Source organism: Dreissena polymorpha, chromosome 15, assembly GCF_020536995.1.
Source record: "Dreissena polymorpha isolate Duluth1 chromosome 15, UMN_Dpol_1.0, whole genome shotgun sequence".
Lineage (NCBI taxonomy): Eukaryota > Metazoa > Mollusca > Bivalvia > Myida > Dreissenidae > Dreissena > Dreissena polymorpha.
Window position 1 is genome coordinate 48,010,408 of NC_068369.1, and position 25,955 is coordinate 48,036,362.

General features: G+C 34.5%; 1 protein-coding gene and 1 pseudogene across 1 annotated transcript; one reads left to right on the top strand and one right to left on the bottom strand.

The window, feature by feature from the left end:
• Positions 1-248: 248 nt before the first annotated feature.
• LOC127859732 (metaxin-2-like) lies at positions 249-2,378 on the bottom strand (annotated as a pseudogene).
• A 17,381-nt stretch (positions 2,379-19,759) lies between these two features.
• LOC127860229 (uncharacterized) lies at positions 19,760-21,961 on the top strand. The gene is made up of 2 exons (XM_052398160.1): positions 19,760-20,550; positions 21,110-21,961. The coding sequence occupies exons 1-2, from the start codon at positions 19,779-19,781 to the stop codon at positions 21,229-21,231; spliced, it is 894 nt and encodes a 297-aa protein (XP_052254120.1). The 5' UTR covers positions 19,760-19,778; the 3' UTR covers positions 21,232-21,961.
• Positions 21,962-25,955: the final 3,994 nt, after the last annotated feature.

The window sequence follows — 25,955 nt, forward strand, 5'->3', positions numbered from 1 at the left end:
ATTTCAAAACACAAAGAACATCATGAAACCGGTGTGAAGAAACTACAGTCTAATGTTCTGTAGTCACAGTTTTTTAGGTGACTGGAATTCTCTTTTAATTGAGATATTGAGCTGTTGTATGAACACATCAAAACAACAATATTTTCTTTTATTATCTGTGTATTTACTTTGAACAAAGAAACCAGCAATATCAATAACAAATATGTCACACAACTTCAAGATAACTATGCTGAAATGTTTTGTGTTCATCTAAAACATGCCCAAAGCATGTATGACCCGCATCATGTGACAATGGGTCTTATGCCTTATGCTTCACAGTTTGTTACTAAGTCACGCAAGGTCTCATTAGTGGACAGGGTAGCCTCTGACTCTGACCAGACTGCTCCGGCTGGCAGTAGACCCATTTTAGCATGATGCGGGTCTTATGACTGGCACCCAGCTTTCAACATATCTCCCAGCTAAAACTGTGCAGATCAGTGTTAATATGCAGTTAAATTTTTGTTAAAATAATGTCTGCAACTAATAAGAATTGTAAGTACATTGAAGTACTCGGCATCAATTCTTTTTAAGAAAATGAGAAGGTTATCCTATCTTCTTTTGATGTCTGCAAACTCAATCAGAGGAAGGTCTGTCGTAAGTAAAGTGGAAATGTGTCCAAATACCAGGGCGTCAAGCTCTGTTTGTTTTAAATGATTTTAAAACTGACCGGAAAAAACACAATCCATTTTTAACCAGGTTTTCCGAAGGAAAAAACTGGTTATTAGATTGGCGAATGCGGGCGGGCTGGCTGGCTGGCTGGCTGGCTGGCGGGCTGGCTGGCGGGCGGAACAAGCTTGTCCGGGCCATAACTATGTCGTTCATTGTCAGATTTTAAAATCATTTGGCACATTTGTTCACCATCATTGGACGGTGTGTCACGCGAAATAATTACGTCGATATCTCCAAGGTCAAGGTCACACTTTGAGTTCAAAGGTCAAAAATGGCCATAAATGAGCTTGTCCTGGCCATAACTATGTCATTCATTGTGAGATTTTAAAATCATTTGGCACATTTGTTCACCATCATGGGACGGTGTGTCGCACGAAAGAATCACGTCAATATCTCCAATGTCAAGGTCGCCACGACTAAAAATAGATTTTTTTTTAAAACAAACTTACAAAGGGGGTTTATTTTGTTTGTTCATTTCAAAAGTTCAGTTTGAGTTTTCTCCCTTTATCAGATTTTTTTTTTCACAATGAAAACCTGGTTTTGTGACAATTTTGTCCCTTGTTGCTGTTTAAAATCCTATATTTTCAATGTTCAGTGTTGGCACAGTTTGAAACATCTTTCTAAGTAAATGGGCAACAACTGTTGTATTTGATTTAAGTCAAATGTCTGAACTAGTGTCAAGCTGTGTTTGTACTTTGTTACAAAACAAAATAATGAATAAATATGAAGTTTTCTACTTGCTAGTAATCTATGTTGATAACAAAGTAAAAATGGCTGTCCAAATTAAATATCTTGGTCCAAAGAAGAAGTTCTTTGTACCCAGTCTGTCGTTCAACGCCTGGCAGCATGTCTCAACTTCCTCACACACCTTTAACAGGAACCTCCACACAAATGTGCGGCGCTTAGGGGGGGGGGGGTGTACCAAACAATACTTTTATGGATCGAATGCTCATGATGAAGAAAATTGAAAGCAAGTAGCTTCTTCGTGATGTGTACCTCACCGAAAGTCTTATTTTTCCACTCCGATGCAGCCAGTTGTTTATGCTCACTGATAAAAATTTGTTATGGTAGAATGTGCTGTTCAGGGGCCAGACATGCATCGCGCCATAGCGGGCCTTCGTTACCTGAAAGCCAGTCTTAGTCATTGTTACTTTTGAATGGTCCCATTTATTAACGAACTCTGTGAAATCTCATGTAGATTTAGCACACAATAGGTAATTTACCGGTACATTTAGAACACCATAAATTTAGGTCATAAGAATTTAGCAAATATTAGTACATTTACAATTCACATTAATTGACATATTATATTCTTTGAAAAGCTAAATTAGTGATTGACAGATACTGTATAATCATTTATATTCGACATTCGTGGGACATTAATTTGTGATTTCTTCAAAAATTAAAATAATCATCGATATGACCAACGTAAACTCCCATTTTTTTCCAAAATCAGAGTTCCACAATTTTGTATGCCCATGAAAGTATTTTTTAAACCACAAAATTTCAGGCCTACGGATATAACTGATTTTACTGTAACTTACCTTTTCATAGACCTGGGGAAATGGCCATGACAAATAAAGCTCAGTGTTGACCAGTGTACTACCGATGAGCTTGATGTAAGCTTTCAGCTCAGACGTCTGGACTTCAGTTAGATCATCATTGAGCCATTAACCTGCAAAAATACCCAGTGAAGTGTTGTCACTGAAAACATGCCAACAGAAGTGTTTCCACTGAAAACATACCCACAGAAGTGTTGCCACGGAAGACATACCCACAGAGGTGTTGCCACAGAAAAACATACCCACAGAGGTGTTGCCATGAAAAACATACCCACAGAGGTGTTGCGACGGAAAACATACCCACAGAAGTGTTGCCACGGAAAACACACCCTCAGGAGGTGTTGCCACAAAAAACATACCCACAGAAGTGTTGCCACTGAATACACACCCACAGAGGTGTTGCCACGGAAAGCATACCCAAAGAAGTGTTGCCATGGACACTAAAACAATAATTTATATACCTGGTACTTTCCTGATATTTGCAAGTCTTTTAAACTGACAAATTTACAAAATAAAATGGTAGAAAAAATCCCCCCCCCCCAAAAAAAGAAATATATTTATTTTTTTTTAAAGAAGTGTCTTATGATTATTTATCTCAATTTTATTTTAATAACATCTAACAAAGTATATATCCATTATTTATATAATTTAGTTCTTATAATTGTAATAGTTATAAAGACTTATTTTTAATAATGGGTGGTGCGGTGGTCGAGTGGTAACTTACTGGTCTACCATTCCAGAGGTCCCCGGTTCAATTTCTGGCTGGGGCACTGGCAATTTCAGAAAAGCTTCAAGTGTTTCCCACCCAACTATAGATTTACTGGTATGAAACCCAGGTTATTCTCACGTGTATCGGTGCTATACAATGAGCACGTAAAAAAACAACCAAGGGATCTTTTTGCAAAGAGCTAGAGTATCGCACACCGGATTCCTTGTACCACAATACTGTCTCTTCTGTTTGCTGTCTCTTCAGCAAAACCTAAAGGACCTCATTGGAAATAAGTGCTTACCCTTTTATAGGTTTTCATTGACTGCAAGGTCAAAAGAAATACATACAATGCAGTGAATTTTTTTGCACGAAAAAAATCCCAATCCCAAATTTGCATTGTCCCGCAATGGTTTGGCAAAGTGCAGTGAATTTTTTTGCACGAAAAAAATCCCAATCCCAAATTTGCATTGTCCCGCAATGGTTTGGCAAAGGCCACGTATGTATATATATAAAAAAGTCTTTATATATATATATATATATATATATATATATATATATATATATATATATATATATATATATATATATATATATATATATATATATAGTGGATGCAGATAAAGAGTTTGACCTTGAGCTTGCATGACTAACTCATTCCTTCTGCGCATCATCTCAATGCCATAACGATTAAACTTCATAGTTAGGAAGCTTGTATTGTTATAGAACCTGGCCCTTAATGAAGTTTTCATTATCATATATATTATTTGTATGGCAGGTGCATGCATCCATTAGTATGGGTGTTATACATATAAAGTAAATAATCATATTTTATTGTTTGTTTGTTTATCACCAATTTATTATTTTTGTAAAAGATATGTCTTGTTGATTTTTCAATCGACATTTAAATACAAGCTTTCACTCCAATATCGGCTTTTTAACGAATTGAAGTATTTCACAGATTAATGATTCTTTTGTATATACCCATGTTATCAAGTTACACTAGTTGTTTTATTGAATTAGCACATTCATTAAGTTGAACTACTTTCTCTTAGATTACACACCTAAAACATTTGTTAAAGTTCGGCTGTTGGCCTGTCAAAGACTGGTAACATAGTTACTTTTGTTTACGGGTGATATAACTTTGCAAAACAAACTTAAAGTTGATTTTTTATTTGACTCTGTTAAGGTGTTGATATAATTGGACAGTCGCTAGATTATTGTGTTTTGTATTGTTTAATAATTTATTAGCGTAGATGCATTATTAAATGATGAAAATTGAAGATATATAGATCAAAAGCTTCAGTGCTCAACAAATGGCGACCTTTTCACAGTCCACCATTGAAAGAGGATCTGACATGGTCCAAGACTTCTTGTGCTCGGCCTGCGACGACAAGAAACTGGAAGTATCAGCTGATTACTATTGTGAATCATGTGTTAAGTTTTACTGTCAAAAATGTATTCACTTGCACGGCCAGTTGTTTACCAACCATGCCTCTCATGGCAGGACAGATATGCAGCAATGGCCAGTTTCCAAGAAGGTTGAAGATTTTTTTCTTAAATGTGATGTTCACAAAGAAGAAAACTTGGCCATGTTTTGCAAGGACCACAGGCAACTGTGCTGCAATCGTTGTGCTTTCCTAAATCACAGGTATTTTGATAATGTTTGTTGCAAAAACATTTAAGACAAAAAGTTGATGGCTTTAAACTAGTTTGAAATGACAAAATCAAGGTCATACTATGAATATTACAAATGTTATATTTTAAGAAGCCACAATTTGTTGCGCAATCAATTAAAAAATAATTTAGTTATTAACTTCCTTATAAGCAGGTAAACATTTTAATCTGATCAAGGATTTCAATACATTTTGAAAACCAGGAGTAAAATGAATGTGCTTGACATGTTCAGGGGTCAATGAAAGTTTTCAGGGATCAAAATATGTATTCAATATATATTTTGTTACTGCATTTGTTTTATTGCTTTGCAAATGTTATATTGCATAAACTTAAGTGACATTTTATGCACACAGATTGTATTATAAAAATATATGCTGGAGTAAGCTTCGTGGTAAAGATTGCATCCAACGCATGCAAGGCTGATAATTTGCAAGAGTTTAGAGTGAGAACATTTCTGCCTAAAACACAAGATTCTGCTTTATTAGAAAGAGCTGATTAAGAACTAAAAACTTGGTTTTAGATGACGAACATTTAAATATATGTTTTAGTCCAGTTAAAGGTAAACTATACCAGTAAGATGGTCCTATGTTAATTTTTGTGAAATTATACGTTAAAAGCCTGAATTATTTTGAATACTTTATATCTAATTATATAATTATAATTATTTGTTTTTATCAAAAAAATGTTTTCTTACAGGCAATGCAAAACGTTGATGTTTTTATCTGAGTTGGTAAAAATTACTTCCACAGACCTCAAGCAATTATTAGTTACTATGAAAACTACTCTGGCAGAACTGAAGGAGCTTCAAGACAACCAGGAGGCTGGCATTCGGCGTGTGCAAATTTCATTCGATGAACAGTTACACACGATACAGGTTACTCGGGAAAAAATAATTGCAGTCCTAAACATGCTTGAAAAGAAGACACTTAATGAAATGAAAGATACGCTGGCCACAATCCAAGCCTATCTAAAAAGTGATGTTGACCAATGTGCCACTCTTCGACATGAATTAAAGCAACTTGGGGATGCCCTACAGGACATAAGTTATACAAGCATGCAAGAACTATCTCTTATAGCTACACTTAAATGCCAAGACAAAATACAGCAGTTTAAAAAGTATAGAAGGAACTGTGCTCAAGTTAAATCTTCGATAACTTTCCATCCTAATAGTGAAATTATGCAGTGCCTGTCCAAGTCGTCAGGTCTTGGGAGGATTGAACCCAGTAATCATTTTTTGACAGTGCTGCGAAATCAAGACCAAGTAATAATGATAGAGGGTAAGTCTGAGTATTATGTACGCAAGCAAGGTAGTCCACATAGAAAGTTGACATGCGCTATCGAAGATATATGTGTCCTCCCTAGTGGACAGGTCCTGGTTGTAGACTCGCAAAATAACACAATCAATCTGCTGAACCAGCAGTACCAGATAGTGCGTCACCGTTGTGTATCTAATGGGCCATGGGGCATTTGTCAGATCACACCCACTGAGGTTGCTGTTACTTGTGGTAAAGAGATCCAGTTTATTAAAGTCAACAACAGTCAGCTGGTAGAAGACTGGAAGCTTCCATTACAACATAAATGTAGAGGAATTGCCAACCTTTACGGAGACTTGTTAGTCACCTCTGGTACTGCACTGTACCAGTATTCACTAGGTGGTAAACTAGTCATCAAACTGCACAAGGATGAATCAGATCAAGAGACAGGTAAGAATCATGACGGTTTAATCTTAATGAATACGCAATTTCTTATGTTTTAAAGAGTTGTAAAGCATTTGTAAAAATTATTGTAACAACAGCAAGAAAATAAAAAATACTCAGTATAACTCATAAAACATTAATGTATATTGACTGTAAAGCATATTTTACTGTCACTACATGACATATCAATCACAAGAAAGTGCATTGATGTGAAAAGCATTGTGTTTAACCTGCTCTTTATAGTTCGTTGTAAACATGTTTCGCCCATTAACTTCATCAGTAGTGTCAATGTAGACAAATAAATATATGAAGTGACATCAATGTCATACAGTAACGTTACTGCATTTTGCGGAATAATATATATATATATATATATATATATATATATATATATATATATATATATATATATATATATATATATATATATATTCTTAAATAAACATACACGTGTAATATGCTTAAAGGTGACAAAGAACTAGACCGGAAAGTTTCATAATTGGTTGAAGAGTATCGTTCTTTACAAAAAGTAACAAAAACTCAACTACAGTCATAATGTTGTACGCATACATGTATACAGTATGTTTTTGTGATTTTCACTCATACCTTTGTCAAGATAGTGTTATTATGTATTCTGTTTTTTTGCAGTATGGAGTTGTGCAGTGAGCCTGACATGTGACAAGTTGTACCTCACTAACCGCTCCAAGGACAAGCTTCTGACCCTGGCCATGGATGGGTCAGTCCTTTCCACCTTCATGGATCCTCATCTGATATCACCATCTGGTGTACATGTAACACCTGCAGGCCTGGTGCTGGTATGTGGTTCTAAGTCCAATACAATCCTGCAGGTGGACAGTAAGGGCAGTAGGAAGCTGGCCACTCTGGCTACAGAGACAGATGGGATTGATTGCCCATGGTCAGTCTGCTACAACAGTAACACTGACTCCATGATTGTGGGGCAGATGAAAAACAAGATCCTTGTATACAAAGTGAAATAGGTTATCATTCTTGTATCTGATATGTGTAATTATTAGTGATACAAAATTACAATAACTGTTAGTTTTAGTGTTTTGTCACCCTGCAACAATGTTTTTTTTTAAATATAGTATATGAGTAGAAATAAGTGATGTAAATAACAAAAGGTGTTACCAGTGTTGCATAACAATGCACACATGTTTTAGAAATGTGGATACAAATATTTTTCTTAAAAAAATATAATCATTTTGTGGTTCAAATGTACCCTGTTTCTTAATTGATAAGTCTCCAGTGTAAAACATTAAGGTTCATGTAGAGGCTTCATTTTGAAAAATGTGTGACCCCTAGCATTGAACTCAAATTTGACTAAAGGAAGAGTGCCACATTGAAAATGTATACATATATGCTTTAAAGGATGTTTTTCCTTCAAACTGCTACCAATTTTGTACATCAACGTATCATAACATCCACAAAATCAATCAAAATACAAAGCGACTTTAACAATAAAATATACATTATTTTCAAAAATCTGAATCATGTTTATTCCACGTATTTCGGTGGAAAATTATATAACTAGTGATTAATATCGACATTAACGAGGGCAAGTTACGCTTAAATAGTAAACAAAGTTTACATATCTAGAAATATCAAAACTCGAACACATGTCATTTTATCACCATGGGGGGGGGGGGGGCAGCCATTTTTAAATTAATAAAACAGAAAGAAACATGCTAAAAACTTACTCATCGCCTAATTGACATTCCAAACGGTTGACGATGACAAATGCCTTGGATTGTAATCTTTCCGTTGATGTTTGCAAACTGCACGATCAGACCTCATAAACACTCAAAAGAATAATTATGTAAGAAGCATTTTACCAATGTTTACAATCGTTGTCGAATCACTGTACTTATATTATTGCGCCGCATAAAATAGTACGCTTACAGACTGACAGAAAGATCGATACGTAACTCCGTTCAATTCATCACGGTAAACTATTCTATTGATAATATATAATAATACATCGCTTTAACAATCTAAACGTAGAAATAATTATTTTAAACGGAGTTTTTAATAACGAAAGTGAAAACAACGGAAGTTGGATGGATATTCTGTGAGATGCACTTCGGCTCCAGAAAAAAACAATACAAATAAACTAAAAAAGACGTGTGGGGGACAATTTGCAGCTGGAATATATTTGAAATAGGGTAAGTGATGATATCTCTACGTGGTCATTTCTGTTATTTAGTGCGATCTCTTGGTGATTAATGTTAATAGTTGTTTTACTAGTTGCCACCCAACTGTCAAAATTAGTATGTGTTTTCTCAGGTATGTGTATACACATACCCGGTTTTCTCACCACTGCACGTGGTTTCGACCGATTTGTTTTGCACGTTTTTCTACGGAGCACAGCGATGGCCACGCTTTCAAAATGGGTAGAAGGAATCGAAATATAAAATCAATCTTTTTGCCAATTTCTTTATATTCCTTTACAATTTTATATGTCGTCTGCAATCTATTGCAATTTGAGATGGTTTGAAATTTACAATTTGGTTGAGAGGTAAATAACAAAATTGTTAAGCCTTTGAAATAGAATTGTGACTCTTATTATCCACCATACCTGGATTTTTAAAAAGTAGTTACGTTTTAGTTATTTTTAGAACTTTGTTTAGGAAATTTATCCAAAAAAGGCAGTTGAATAAAAACTCATTTGTTGTTTTATGACAATAATTTTCTGTGAAATGTTGCTAACTTGACCTTGTATATGTATATAGCTTTGTATTTATTCAACTTAAGGTAGTGCATATCCTCCCTAACTTTAAATTGAGATTTTGTAAATTAGTGTAAAATGTATTGGTTTTAAACCAAAATATGATTAAGCACACAAATATTGAATGTCAAAAATGTGTTTATGTTATTCTATCCGTCTTAAGCTTTAAAATGATATATAGTTTGACCATATTGTACCACATTGAATGAAGATAAACCAAAGCGAAGTTTTAATGAATTTTATCCCCCCCCCATGAACCTTAAGGACATATCACTTTCTGAAATGGTCAGAAGTGGGTGGGGTAATGTAAAATAATAATTCCTTATATAAGCATTCTACATATAGTTTGGTGGAACAATATGCACAACTAAAATAACATATTATTCAGTGATACATGAACCAGTTCTAATGAAAAACTAGAAACACTGAAAAAAGCATCATTTTTTGTAAAAAAATTTAAACAACTAGAGTCAAAAAATAGTACACTTGAACAAGTATGGTGGGCCAAAAATTATAATTTATAATAAAAAATATGAAAGGTACAGAAATATTGAAAACATTTTAATAAAATCCCTTCAATTTTATAGCATATATTAATGTACTATGCATAATGATATATAAATGTGTTTGTTAAAGTTATGTTTTACACATTTTAAAAAGTCTCACTCTAATTTATATTTGTCCTTGCTGGTCAACCATACTTTTTCCTACTATTTTTAGACTGAAGTTGTTAACATTTTTTTCTTACAAAAAAGGATGCTTTTTTCAGTGTTTCTTGTGTGTTATATTTTATAATACTCTAACACTATGTTCTACAGTGGTGTATGTTCCAGCTGGTATCAGTGGATTTATGAAGAAAATAAGAAAAAAAGGACTTTGAACGCTAAAAAAAGTGGTTTATAGGATGAAAAACGTGATTTTTTACTCTTTTTGAAAGACTTCATTAGAACTTGTTCATGTATCACTGAAGTATATGCTATTTTAATTGTGCATATTGTTCCAAACCTAATATAGAATGTTAATATAAGGAATAATCTGACTGTTTCAGAAAGTGATATGTCCTTAATGGTTACTTTTGCTCTCATAACACAATAGGTGTTTCTTATTTGTACGACAAAATCAATTTCGAAAATAATTTTAAAAGACAATCTTTTTAAATAAAAAAAACAGGTACATGGCAATCATTCTAGTTTTAGACTGTCATGTATTAAATGTGTTAAAATTGGTTTATTAATTTATTGCTATTTTAGTGGCGACATATAATTAAATATATCTACAACTTATTGATTCATAATAATAATGTCAATAAAGGATAGTTTCCACATTAATATACCTTTAAAATGCATAGTTTTGTCTTTACCGTTTGTATGATTGTTAACCATCACTTGTCTCTTACTTTGCTTATCTTTATTTTGTACTAAATGTGTAGACGATACAAAGTCATAAAGAATCAATACCATCCCAGAGGGGCATAGGGTATTCAATACAATGTGACATCATAGTGCCAAAGATGACTCAGCGAGCAGTTACTCCAGATTGAGAAGCCGGAAAGGCAATTATATTCATTTGTTTAATCTGTTCGTAACACTTTTGTGTCTGTGACACTTTTTCTGTCAACGGTTTTCTCTTACATCTTGTAATGTATTTCATAAAACTCACATAAAAAATTAAGGTCATGAAACCAAGTGCATGAGAGATAAGTCATTCATTAAAGTAATTTAAAAGTCATACTTAAAGTTCAATAATCTCTCTATTTACGTGCTAGATCCAGGTATCCTAAACTGAAGAATGTTCATAAAACATGGCTACAGTGTTATGTTCATTGAGATGCTGTGCAGAAGGTATGGGTGAGTCACACTGGTTCAATGTCAAGGTCACATATGAAGGTCAATAGTTAATTATACACTGGTTTTGCAAAACTTAACATCTACCGTACCCATTGAAGGAGTTTTATGAACAGTTTATGTCATTCAGAAGATTCCAAAAGTCATGTGTCAATCATCTTTTAAAATCAAAGATAACAATTCAAGTTAAAGGAAATCTTGGCGAAGGAAACAGCTGTTTCTTGGACTGAATTGTTTAACAAGCTGCACAATACCCATGTTTAACCAAGTGTAAACTTGAACTTCCGCAAAATGCAGGGGGCATGAGTCAATATAAATGTACATAGTCGAACTATCAGTTTTTTAAGAAAACGTTTTGTCGGGAAATTATTTTAAATTTATCAATTATTAAAGTATTAATTATTCCTAAGTTGCAGACCGGACAATGCCCAAAGTTGAAGTTTGACCTAACCCTTTAGCTATGGAAACAGTTTTTTCAGGTGACAAGCTACGGCCAAGTGATGACCATTTTTGATTAATATTATTTGAAAATTGTATGATAAGTGATGAAGTTACAGTTTCAACATTGACTTTTAATCGCATACGTGTGACCTCCAGCTTTCAAAAAGTTCCATGTGTCATACATCTCCAGACTGTGAACATTTATGGTAACTTAATTACAAATTGCTTAAATTGCATGAAATATGATGAAGAGACAGTCCGGACAAGCTGTTGTATGCCCATACTTGACCTTTCGCCTCTCAATCATGACCATGACCTTGACCTTAAAGTAGAGAGGCATATAGTGCACGTTACACACTATCTCCGAAACAGTTTTGGTCAGTAATAAAAAATGTGCATGATGAATGATTAAATTCTATTCCAGGCAAAGTTTGAAAGAATAACGCAACCACGCACCTACTCATGTACATGTATACTCTTCATAATTATGAAAGCCTTATTAAGCTTTTTTTGCAAGAAGGCTAAGTAAACTTATTGCAACTTAATGTACTCGTAATCAATTATTGATCAGTGTACATGTGTGTCCTGTTCTGTATATGTACCGACTGTAAGCTTACAAATAGCGGTATTTGACAGCGGGGTTTAATTTAAAATAATCAGTCCCAGGTGTCTGAATGACATGCTGTAAAATATGTACTATTCGTTGGACATTTATTTTCGTTGATTTCGAGTCTTGACATTCCCATGAATCTAACACAAACTCAACAGAGAATAAGCCGGGTGAGAGATTATAAGAATGCCCTTTAAGGGGCCGTCCAACAGATTTTGGCATGTATTGAAGCTTGTCATTATATGCTTTAAATGCTTTATATTGATAAATAAAAACATTTAAACTAATAATCTCCTGTAAAAAAACAAGAATACAATTTTAAAAAAGGAAAAAAAGTAAACATCAACAGGGCTCGAACCACTGACCCCTGGAGTACTGGAGTAAATAGCCTCCCGCCTAGACCACTTGACCATCCACGCTCATGTTTTGAGCGAATGTATTTTATAGCTATATAAGTAATCCTCGTAGTTTCCCAAAATATCGTATCGCGTCGATACGACGCTTTATCTGTTGGACGGCCCCTTTAATCCATCCGTCAATCCGTAAGTCTGTCCGCAATACTTCGGTGTCAGCTCCATATTCTATATTCTGTGCCAGATTTTCAGGAAACTTGCTGCAAAATAAAAAGTGCATTCAAGTAATCTTCAGAAGGCATGTGACAGTCATGCTGGCTCAAGATCAATGTTTAACTTCAAGGTCAAAAAGAAAGAAAAATCATAAAACTTAGCTTACATGTCTAGGTCATTGAGGTGATGCGCAGAAGGTAAGTCTGCCACGCTGATAAAATGTCAAAGTCATACTTCAAGTTTAAAAGTTTGAACCTCTATTTTCGTTTAGCTTTATAACTTGTTTACCCATTGAATAATTTAGAATGATTGTACATGTAGTTTGTTTAAAAAACATCATTGCTATCAGGTGCTGTGTCAGTTCTAATGTGAAATCTAGTGAACACTTTCTGCTTAAAACCACAGGAGGGAAGCCCATAGTATTAGTATTATATAGTATTAATATATATATGCTATACTAAAAACAAGGACTGCAACTTCATTTGCCGTAAAACTACACCAGCTTTACTGTAAACCATGTAACTCGAGCAATTTTTAACGAATCAACTACACACCGGTTGTTTTCGGAAGCTAATAAAATAATTTATCAGGACAAATTATTATCAGTACCATTGATCCAGCAGTATTTCGATACCAGCCCTCAGAAGTTGACCCATTTCCAAAATTGTGTTTGGTCGGACACAAGTGAACTTGAAGTGTGTCAACATAGAGATTTTTCATTTCGGTCACTTTTACCATGCTCGGCACGAAAAATCATGCAGGTTTATCATGTTCGGCACGAAAACGAAAAGCACTCGCCAAGGCTCGTGCCTTTTTGTTTCAACACTAACCTAACATTCTCTTGAGGCTGATTTTTAGTTGTTCGCTTGCGACGAACTAAGGTTAATATCAAGTTTTGCAAGTTGGTCTTCTCTACGCTAAGAACGATAACCAACGCATCTGCGTGTGCACACTGATTAGCCTGTTCATACTTCACCACTGGTACACTGCAGACAGTTAGTGTGTGTTTGTAATCGAAGTGTTTAACAGCTTGTGCGACGACATTGACTAGTCTGTCGCTTGCGAAGAACTAAGATTAAGATCAAGTTTTGCAAGTTGGTCTGCTCTACGCTAAGAACGATAACCACCGCATCTGCCTGTGCACACTGATTAGCCTGTTCATACTTCACCACTGGTACACTGCAGACAGTTAGTGTGTGTATGTAATCGAAGTGTTTAACAGCTTGTGCGACGACATTGACAAGTCTGTCATTGAGATCTGTACATATTGGTTGCGTTCAGGGAAAATGGGGCTTAATGCATGTCAAACAAGTGGTGTCCTGTGCTCACTTATTAGCCTGTGCAGTGCGCACAGGCTAATCAAGGACGACACTTTCCGATTTTATGGTGTTTTTTTCATTTTAACAGTTTTTATTAAATGCTCAATATTGATAAATGTAAACATTGGATCTTAAAAGATCCATTAAAAACAGCACGCGGCGGTTACATGTTATGAAACTGCAACTAAATCGCATGTTAAAGCCCACTTAAAAATGCAAACATTTATGTCAAGGCCTCAATTTCATTGTGGAAAAGTATACCGTACTTAAGCATGGCCTACGAGCATGTTAGCGCTGAAAACATGATAGTGCGCACTTAGTCTTCAAACAAACAGTTGAATACGTATTGTATCTTTGCAATCTGATACAACGCCCGGGAATCGCGGTCTGATAAAATCAATAACCCAGCCAAGCATGCTCTATATTAATATATTTTGCATACCAGCAGGCTGAATATAGTTTCTTAATTGTCCATGACAGCAGGAAGATAATTATCGAATGTGTAGAATTTCCAAAGACTAACCAAGAGAGTATTAACAGTTAAGGACAAACACGTGCTTGCCATGGTGGTCTCATGTGACATTATACAAGGATATTTAATAAGTATTTCTCCCGATCATATTATTTTTCCTGCCATTGTAAATGTTTTGCAATATGCATTGTATTATACATCAAGCCTTTTCGGAAAACTATTTGTATGATCAAGAATAAGGAACATTCATGAACAACAGCCTTTACATTGTAGTTAAGATCTTGTATCCTGTTACGTGTAAAGGGGCATTTTCACGTTTTGGTAAATTGACAAAATTTAAAAAAAAGTTGTTTCAGAATCGCTAATTTTCGTTTTAGTTACGATATTTGTGAGGAAATAGTAATACGGAACATTTACCATGCTCTAAAATATCCATTATATGCATCTTTTGACGATTTAAAAACCTGAAAATTATAAATCGTTGCAACGCGAAACGATTTAATAATTTGGAAAGTTCTGTTGTTGTCGGTATATTTTGTGAAGCTACGAAGATTGCTTATAAAAAGTAAAATATGCATCCCATCATAACATGAGCGCGGACGGCCGAGTGGTCTAAGCGGAAGACTTTTTACTCCAGGACTCCAGGGGTCAGTGGTTCGAGCCAGTTGAGGGTTACTTTTTTCTTTTTTTAATTGAATTCTTGTTTGTTTACTGGAGATTTTTAGTTCCAATGTTTAAATTTATCAATATAAAGCATTTAATGACAAACTTAATACATGCCAAAATCTGTGAAAAGGCCCCTTAAGCGTCTATGCGTCATGGTGTGTTTTTCAGTAGCTTTGTGAATCACATTATATATAGTTAACTTGTATAAACAGCCATTGTATTTAAGTAGGCCATGGTTGTATTGACTGCTGAATATTTGCTTGGAGAGGCTTCTTAAGTTACAGGCGCGATTATGTGAATTGATTATTTAAGTCTATAATAGTGTCCAGGTGATCATTTTCGTCGTCATTTTAAAGCTCTCAGGTTATGCGATCATTTCAAGTGTGGCAGTTAGCGCAGGTATAAATGCCATATTTTTCAAGGCATATTTTACCCAAAATCATGATTTAGGTTTACCACTAAAAACTTCACGTATCATTGCCTTCGATACGTATATGTAAGGCAAACGTATAATGGTGTTACGACTTCAACCTTTTGATAATTCATGACACGTACGAAATTTTGTAAACATAACGTAATGACTGTGTTCTTATTTTCTTATTTTTTTAAACGTAATGCTCAGCACAAGAATTTGCGGAGTACAGAATTCGCGCTTTTTCGATTGCCGATGTGTTCGTGCGGTCTTTATCTTACCCAGTCCATGTGAAGAAAAGCTACTTATTTTTAATCAGAACACTCGTTTAAATTGAAGCCTATTATGCTTGTTCATTGTACATGTATACACGTCAGTTCTAATGTTTAGCGGTCCACTTCTCCAAATATGTTCAATTGCGGTCGTGATATTGAATATAATCATCATCATCATCATCATCATCATCATCATCATCATCATCATCATCATCATCATCATCATCATCATCAGCAGCAGCAGCAGCAGCAGCAGCAGCAGCAGCAGCAGCAGCAGTAGAAGCATCATCAGCAGCAGCTGCAGCAGCAGGAGCATCATCATCATCGTCGTCGTTAACAGCTTGTGTGACGACATTAGCTAGTTTGTCATTGAAATCCGTACATATTGGCTTCGCTCAGGGAAAACGGGGCTTAATGCATGTCAAATAAGTGGTGTCCTGTGCACACTGATTAGCCTGTGCAGTGCGCACAAGCTTATCAAGGACGACACTTTCTGATGGTATGGTGTTTTTCGTTTAAAGAGAGTCTCTGGTACTGGGATGACAATTAATGTATATGCATTAAGCTCTGTTTTCTCAAAATAAAGCTTAATTTATCTTTTATATTATGATTTGAAAAAAAAGAAGATAAAAGTGATAATATCTTCAAAGTAACCTCGCCGACAAGACAAATACACAAAATCACTTTCAAATCAAATAAATAACCAATGAGTTCTAAATTATTACCTTGTGGCATTTTTAGTAAACATCTTACAGGGACCTTTTCACAGTTTGTCATTAAATGCTTAATATTGATAAATGTAAACATTGGATCTTTAAAGCTCCATTTAAAAAAACAAGAATAAAATTCAAGAAACAGAAACCACTGACCCCTGGAATAAAAGTCTATCGTTTAGACCACTCGGCCATCCGTGTTCATACAATTAGAGATGTATTCTTTACTTTATATAAGCAATCCTCGTAGTATGAACGAATATAACGACAACAACAGAACTCTCCAAATTATTAAATCGTTTAATTTTGTCAATTTACCAAGACGTGAAAAGGACACTTTAGTGTCTTCAGACTTGCAAATTGAATGAGTTCAATACACTGTCAAATCTTAGATCATGAATAACTTACAGGTTTAGTGGTTGCCTATTAGCCTGGGGCCAGTAGATTTAAGCCCAGGAAAATCAATTTCAAAAGTTTGTTACAGTTGAGCTAAAAAGCAGGACAACTAGCTTTTCAAAGCTTGAAACAACTCAATCCAATTAAACATAGACTACAAATTGGCGACTATGGATCAATTTGGACTAGGAAATAATTCAGTTCCGGCTCACAACAAGACATGATGCATTCAAAGTCTGTAATGCCGGCAAAATTGTTGCTCAACAAATTAAAGAAAATAAATGAAGTATTAGATACACATAACACAACATGTACATGATTCTAGGCTTGTTATTCTTTAGCAAGGCAACCAAAATTCTAAAGATGGTTGCCAGTGCAGGAACCAATTGCGAAAAAAGAGATACATGTTGTTGTTATTTTGTCTTAGTTATCTCTATAACATAAATATGAGGATAACTAGTGCACCCACATCTCGACCTGTGCTTTAAGACACACTCTATACAAATTTGAATGGGTTGTGTTCATTTCAAACTTGCGATATAAAAAGCTATAACATAATTTTGACATCTGAGTTGCGTCTAAGATTATGCAATAGCGAACAACTTCAGTACCTTCAGCGCTTTGATATATATACCCATGATTTCAAGTTACCCTAGTTACTTTATTACATTAACACATCCATTGCGTTTAAATATTTTGTTGTTGTATACACACATTAACCAGTTGTTAAATTTCGGCTGTGGGCCAATATGGTTTACTATTAAGCTACATGTCACATGACTGGTTACGTAGTTACTTATGTTAACGGCAGATATAACCTTGCAAAACAAATTTCAAGTTAAAGTAACAATCTCGCTCAAAAATATCGAATATTTCGTTAAAAAAAGCTAACCCATAAACAAATCAATGTTCCTTTTAGCAAAATGCAAAATTTCAACGTTAGATGTTGTCTGATAGAATTGATTTAACGAGATACAAAATGCTCGTTTTTATTTTTTTGTGGCCACAAATAATTCCATTTATATCTCCCGTGAAATATCCGAACATTTACGGGCGAACACGAGATTGGATACGGTAAGCGTCGGAAGCATGACGTAGCTCTCATGAATAATCATTCTGTGAAATCAAAATGAATTCTGGGTAACTGGAACTTAGCGAATGCGAAAATGGCTTGTATAAATTATGCAAATGAACGCAACCCGAATGAATCCGATCCTGACTCGAAAGCGAAAGTAGATTACATCGTGGAACGATATTTAGATATTTAGATGCTTAAAACTTGCCGAATGCTTGTAATATAACGTTTTTACATCAATGTTACTTGTTTTTAGGGTCTTCCTATTGTAATTAATCATCGTATGGTACTACTTGTTGTCGAATGCTTTTATATAGCATAATACAGTAGCCGTATGTATTGGTGAGCGTGATAGTGACTTTAATTGTTTATTTGACTTTGTTAAGGTGGACATTACGTGTTGATATAATTGGGCAATCGCTAGAATATTGTGTTTTGTATTGTGTAATAATTTATTAGCGTAGTAGATACATTATTATATTAGGCAAATTGAACATATATAGATAAAAAGCTTCAGAGCTCAACAAAATGGCGGCCTTTTCACAGTCAATCATTGAAAACGGATCTGACATGGTCCAAGACTTCTTGTGTTCCGCCTGTGAAGACAACAAACTGGAAGAATCGGCAGATTACTATTGCGAATCCTGCGTGAAGTTCTACTGTCGTAAATGTATTCACTTGCATGACCAGTTGTTTCCAAGCCATTCCCCTCATGGAAAGGGAGATATGAAGAAATGGCCAGTTACCAAGAAGGTGGAAGATTTTCTTCTTTAATGTGATGTTCACAAAGAAGAAAACTTGGCAATGCTTTGCCAAGACCATCGCCAGCTGTGCTGCAATAGTTGCGCTTTCCTTAATCACAGGTATTTTGTTCATATTTATTTCTAGAAGCCACTAATAAAAAAGTTATAAACTCCCTTTTAAGCTTGTTAATATTTTAGTCTTATCAGGCATTTAATTACATGTTGAAAACCAGGAGTCAAATTACAATGCTTGGCATTTTGAGAGGTTAATTAATTTTTTTTAATTCAATTTATATTTAGTCAAAATTTATTTTGTTTCTGTATTTTTGATAATGCTCTGCAAAAGTTGTTTTGCACAAACTTAATTGAAATACTATGCATACCATTTGTACGATAATCAATATATGTTGGACTAACCTTCTTGGTAACATTTGCGTCAAAATATTGCAAGGCAGATTGTTGGAAGGAGTCAAAAGTTAGACAAAATTTGCATCCAAACTTAAGATTGTTTTATGTTATGAATATGTAAATATAAGTTCTAGTCTAGCTAGAGGGAAACCATGAAATAAAAATGGTCCTGCATTAATTTCACTGAAACTATACAATTAAAGCGTTAATATTTTTTTTTAATAATTCTCAAACAAAGAGATCAAAACAGCTATGGTGTTTCAAGACATGTTAAACTATTATGTATGGTTTGAGCCTTATAATTTTCTGTGTGGTAAAAAAAAAGGATTAATAAATAATATTTAAATATATCTATGTAATTAATGAACTGTTTCAGCATGTTATTTATCATATTTGCATTGTTAAATCTGTGAAAAATATGTACGTTTGATTTATTAATTGTTTGTATAAAATATAATCTGTTTTATGCAAAATATATCATGTTTACGAGAAAAAAAATGGAATTACAAAAATCAAAATGTTTTCTTACAGGCAATGCAAAAAGGTAATGCTTTTATCAGACTTAGTAAAAAATACCTCCACAGACGTACAACAAGTTTCAGTTACTTTCCAAGCTACTCTCGCAGAACTGAAAGAGCTTCAAGACAACAAGGAGGCTATCATTCAGTCTTTGCAATGTTCGTTCAATGAGCAGATACACAAGATACAGTAAACTCGAAACAAAATAATTGCAGCGCTAAACATGCTTGAAAAGAAGACACTGAACGAAATGAAAGATACGCTGACCAAACTGCAAGCCTCTCTAAAAAGTGATGTTGACAAATGTGCCACTCTTCGAGATGAATTAAAGCAACTTGGAGATGCCATACAGGACATACGTGATAAAGGCAAGCAGGAACTATCACTTATAGCCAAAATTAAATGCCACGACAAAATACTACAGTTTGAAAGATATGAGAAGAAGAACTTTGTTCAAGTAAAATCTTTAATAAATTTCCAGCCTAACACTGACATTGTGCAGTACCTTTCCAAATTGTCAAGTCTTGGGAAGACATTGATAGTTCGGGAAAATCCAGACCAAATAATAAGGATTGACGGGAGGTCTGAGTATGATGTACACATGAAAGATGACAAATTACAATGCCGTATCAGAGACATGTATGTTTTCCCTAACGGTCAGGTCCTGGTTGCAGACAACAATAATAATAATATCAAGCTGCTAAACCAGCAGTACAAAGTGGTGAGTCACTGTAGAGTATCATGTATGTCAGAGGGCATGTGTCAGATCACACCCACTGAGGTATGTGTTACTGTTGGTTCAGATGTCCAGTTTATTGAAGTCAACATTAGCAAACTAGTAACAGACAGAAAGCTTCAGTTACAACATGACTGTACAGGTGTTTCCTACCATCAGGGAGATCTGTTTGTAGCCTCTGGTACTGCACTGTACAAGTACACACTGAAGGGTAAACTTGTCAGCAAAGTGAACGAGAATAAAGCAGATCATCACACAGGTAAGATTTATGTTAGATTTATTTTTATATACAAGAAATGCATTATAACGAGTCAAAAAACATGTGTAGACGTTAATATTAAAACAGCAAGAAACTCAAAACAGTTCAGTATTACAATTTACTTTTACAAAGTGTTATAAATGTATAATGACTGTAATGTATATTGACTGTCACTTCATGACAGGTTTAGGACAAGAAGGTGCATTGCTGTGAAAAGCACAATTTCTGACTAGCTCTTTATATCTTGTTTTTATCAAATAAATATACTAATGTAATGTGCTATTTAATTAAAATTGTTTCAATACATAATATACGATGACTTGTCTTTAAATTATTGCAAACTTTATGAAGATCGTAATTTTAAAAGCATGATTTTGTAATTGATAAAAAAGAACAAGACAGAAAAGTTGTGTTATTGTTTTTTATTTAATTAGTGTCCCTTAGGTTAAGTTACAAAACAACTACAATCATAATCTTTTACGCAAACATGTATACAGTATGCTTTTGTGCTTTTTTATAATGATGCAATAAGATTGTAATCATGTATTCTGTTTTGCAGTCTATGGATGTGCAGTGAGCCCAACAGGTGACAGGTTGTATATCACCAACCCCTTCCAGAACAAGCTCATCACCCTGGCAACGGATGGATCACTCCTTGCAACCTTCATGGACCCAGAATAAGAATGGCCATATGGTGTACATGTGACACCTGAAGGCACGGTGCTGGTATGTGGAGAGGCTTTCAAAACTATCCTGCAGATTGACAGTAAGGGCAATAAGAAGCTGGCCACTCTGGCTACAGAAAGGGATGGGCTTCAGGACCCATGGTCAATCTCCTACAACAGCAACACAGCCTTAATTATTGTCGGAATGAGGACCAGTAACAAGATCCTTGTGTACAAAGTAAAATAGCTCATCATTTTCACATCTGATATGTGTAATATTAAGTGATATAAATTACAATAGCGGTAAGTCAATAAGTGTTTTGCTACAATGCAACAATTTAGTACATATATGTGAAATATTACGTGATGAAAAAAGAAATATCTGATTGTGTAACAGTGTTTTGTATAAAGGATTATTTGGAAATGTGGAAACACATATTTGTATATAAATGATTTTTTTTGTATTATGTAACATGTTTCTTAATTGATAAGTATCAAGTGTCAAACAATAATGTTTACCTTTGTTCTCAGAACGCAATTGGTTTATCAATTCTGTATAAAACATGCATTTTAATAATCCGTTTAAAGGACAATGTTATTTCATTAAAAAATAGGTGCAATACATGGATGCTGTGTTTAGACTGTCATGCATTAAATAAGTAGCAATAAGTTTATTTACTCATTGCTATTTTAGTGGCGACGCTGAAATATATATAAAACTTATTTATTAATAATAATAATGTCAATAGTGGGTAGCTTTCACATTAAAACACCTTAAAAATGCATTGTTATTTGTTTACCGTTTGTATGATTGTTTACCATTACTTGTCTCTCACTTTACTTATGATTGTTTTGTACTAAATGTGTAGATGATACAGAGTCATAAAGAATCAATTACATCCCAGAGGGGGATAGGGTATTCAATACAATGTGACATCATAGTGCCAAAGACTCATCTAGCAGTCACTCCAGATTTTGAAGCCGGAAAGGCAATTATGTTAATTTTTTTAATCTATTCGTAATACTTTTGTGTCTGTAAGACTTTTTCTGTCAACAATTTTTCTCTTACATCTTGTCATGTATTTCAAGAAACTCACATACAAAATTAAGGCCATGAAACCAAGTGCATTAAAGATTATCCAGTCAAGTCAGGTAAGTTCAAAGTCATACTTCAAGTTCAATAGCCTCTCTATTTACGTGTCAGAACCAGGTATCCTAAACTGTCTGAAAAATTTTCATAAAACATGTCTACAGTGTTATGTTCATTGAGACGCTGTGCAAAAGGTATGAGTCACACAGGCTCAATGTCAAGGTCAAATCTGAAGGTCAATAGTTTAGCCTACACCGTTTTTGCACAGATAAACATCAACCGTACCCATTTAAGGACGTACAGTTAATGTCATTCAGAAGATACCAAAAGTCATGTGTCAATCATGATGGTTTATAATCAAGGGTAACACTCCAATGTAAAGAACATCTTTGCGAGGGAAACAGCTGTTTCATGGACGGCCTTTTTAACAAGCTGCACAATATTCATGTTTAACCAAGTGTAATATTGACCTTCCGCAAAAAGCATAAAAACTAAAGTTTTAAGTAAAAATATAAGGAAATTATCTTAAACTTATCAGTTATATAGTTACAGACCGGACAATGCCCAAAGTTGAAGTTTGACCTTCACCATTCAGCTATGGAGACAGTTGTTTCAGGGGACAAGCTACGGCCATGCGGTGACCATTTTTGATTACGTATTTGCAAATTGCATAATAGGTGATCAAGTTACAGTTTGAACATTGACTTTTAATCGCATAAGTATGACCTCGAGCTTTCACCAAGTCACATGTGTCATACATGACATCTCCAGACGGTGAATATTTATGGTAACTTAATTACAACTTGCATGATAGATGATGAAGAGACAGTCCGGACAAGCTGTTGTATGCCCATACTTGACCTTTCACCTCTCAATCATGGCCTTGACCTTAAAGTATTTGCAAATTGCATAATAGGTGATGAAGTTACAGTTTGAACATTGACTTTTAATCGCATAAGTATGACCTCGAGCTTTCACCAAGTTACATGAGTCATACATGACATCTCCAGACGGTGAATATTTATGGTAACTTAATTACAACTTGCATGATAGATGATGAAGAGACAGTCCGGACAAGCTGTTGTATGCCCATACTTGACCTTTCACCTCTCAATCATGACCTTGACCTTAAAGTAGAGATGCAGATATTACACGTTAAAAACTCCGAAACAGTTTTGGTCAGTAATTAAACATGAGGGCCTGAAAGGCCCAAAGTCGCTCACCTGAGATAAAAAGAAATGACCTGTTCTTTGCAGCCCAAGATATCAATAGAACAAATGTTCTAACCAAGTTTCATGAAGAATGAACAACAAATGCCCCCCTGGCGGCAATGTTTTTTCAACAGACTGGAACCATTTTTGAACTTGTCCAAGATATTATTGGGACAAATCTTCTGACAACGTTTCATGAGAATCCAACAATTAATGTGGCCTCTTCAGTGTTAACATTGCAAATATTAATGACGCACAACGGAAGACAGACAAAGGGGATCACAAAAGTTCACCATGAGCAAAAAATATTATGCTCATAAAGATTGTCCCCATGTGTGAAGATCAGCAAGTGTCATTCAGATTGAACTAAAAATGTGACTTAAACTATTCACAATGTTTCACTATAAACAACTGTTACGCTTACGCAAGTGAACCGGTCACGGGGCGGTTACGAGTTATGTAACTTTGTGAGCACTTAAGTTATACGGAAATATTTATCGAGTCTAAATAAAGAACTCTTATTTCCGGTCCGAATGACACCACTGACTGGTTGTAATTCAATTAACTAAAGGCATCCAGTCAGATACGCCTAAATACACTCAAACAATTAATCTATAAGTGAAAACCAAAGCAGCTTTAATGAAAATAACTAACTTTTATTCTAAGAATTTGGAAAATGAAGAACAATAACAGAGAATTAAGAACAGGTACAAGCCAAGTCTTAAGAATCTATGCAACGTTAAAATGAACTAATTCAGCATACAATTATATCTTAATGAATGTAAAAAGAAGTTTACAATCTGTCATAAACAACTGATATAAATATAAGTTACTGTTAGTCTAGAAGTTGCTTCAAAAATTAAGTTTATAAAAAATAAGTCTAACTTTATCTAAAGCACACACTTTATGGAGAGTGGAAAACTCCAGTGACCCAAATGTAAAAATTAGAAGAATTTACAAAAGTTATTTCAATCAAAAGATTCTTTATAATTTGGAAAATGCCAAATAAAAATTAGTTAAATAACGAGAATAATTTGGAAAATAATGCCAAAATGTCTTGATGCTGGTGTTACAATAATTTGTAAGAGTTAATTATTTCAAAATTCCCACCTTTTCAAGAGTTGTTACCTTTTTAAGAAAGCATCAAGAAGTGACTGTATCAGCCAAAACAGCTTATTTTAAACAGTTCTGAGAGCACTGTCAGAACAGTATATTTTCCCTCAGAACCGTCCATTTACAGACTTTTTGATTGATTAAAAATATAATCTCTATTCATAGACTTAAAACATAATAAAAACACTCAAATAAACACTATTATTTAAATTAAACATAACCAACATACTTCTACTAAAATATGCAAGCTACACATGCATTCAGCTATCAAAAACACACCAATAATCAATGATCAATATCTTAGCTCTGGGGAACTATGTAGGGGTTTGCTCAAAGATGGCTTATCAGTAATAGTTCCCATTATAGATTTATTTGCTACAACCTGACAACAAATGTGACAAAACAATAAATATATATTTACACAAGAAATTACAACTTAGCCAAAAATGTCATTTTACTAGAAAAATATGCATTTTGAAGTATTTATCCTTTAAGTGTTTTGAAACCAAGGGGTCTAACAAATTCCAGAGTTGAACTTAAAATAGATTAGGGAACCTGAGTCAGAAGGTTAAACAAGGGAGTTAACTATTAGAAAGTATGTACAGGTTATCTTTCTTTAACATTATGGCTTATCAGATTCTTGTGAAAAATGACAAAAAAAATTGAGTATTACTAGTATGTAATGATAATCACCTAAAGCTAAATTTTACCACACAATTTTAGACATACAAAAAAACCACCACCCCTGAGAGCCTTGTTTTCAAACAAACATGAACTATTTTCAGACTCACCTAGCAATTAAATGTCCAATTAACTAGAGTGTTAACAAGGTTTTACTATAGCCATATAAGAAAAAAATGCCCAGCCCCCTGATGCCCATGTTTTTCAACCACCTGGAACCATTTTCGAAATCTTCTAAGATATCATTGAGACCAATCTTCTTACCAAGCTTCATGATAATCGAACAATAGATATGGCCTCTAGAGTGTTAACAAGGTTTTACTATAGCCATATTAGGAAAAATGTCCCGCCTCCTGGCGGCTATGTTTTTCAACCAACTGGCATCATTTTCGAACTTGACCAAGATATTATTTGGAGGAATCTTCTGACCAAGTTTCATGAAGATCTGACAATTAATGTGGCCTCTAGAGTGTGAACAAGGTTTTACTATAGCCAAATATAGCCATATAAGGAAAAATTGCCCCGCCCCTTGGCAGCCATGTTTTAAAAGCAAACATAATCATTTTCGGACTCATCCAAGACATCATTGAGACCAATCTTCTGACCAAACTTCATGAAGATTGGACAATAAATGTGGCATCTAGA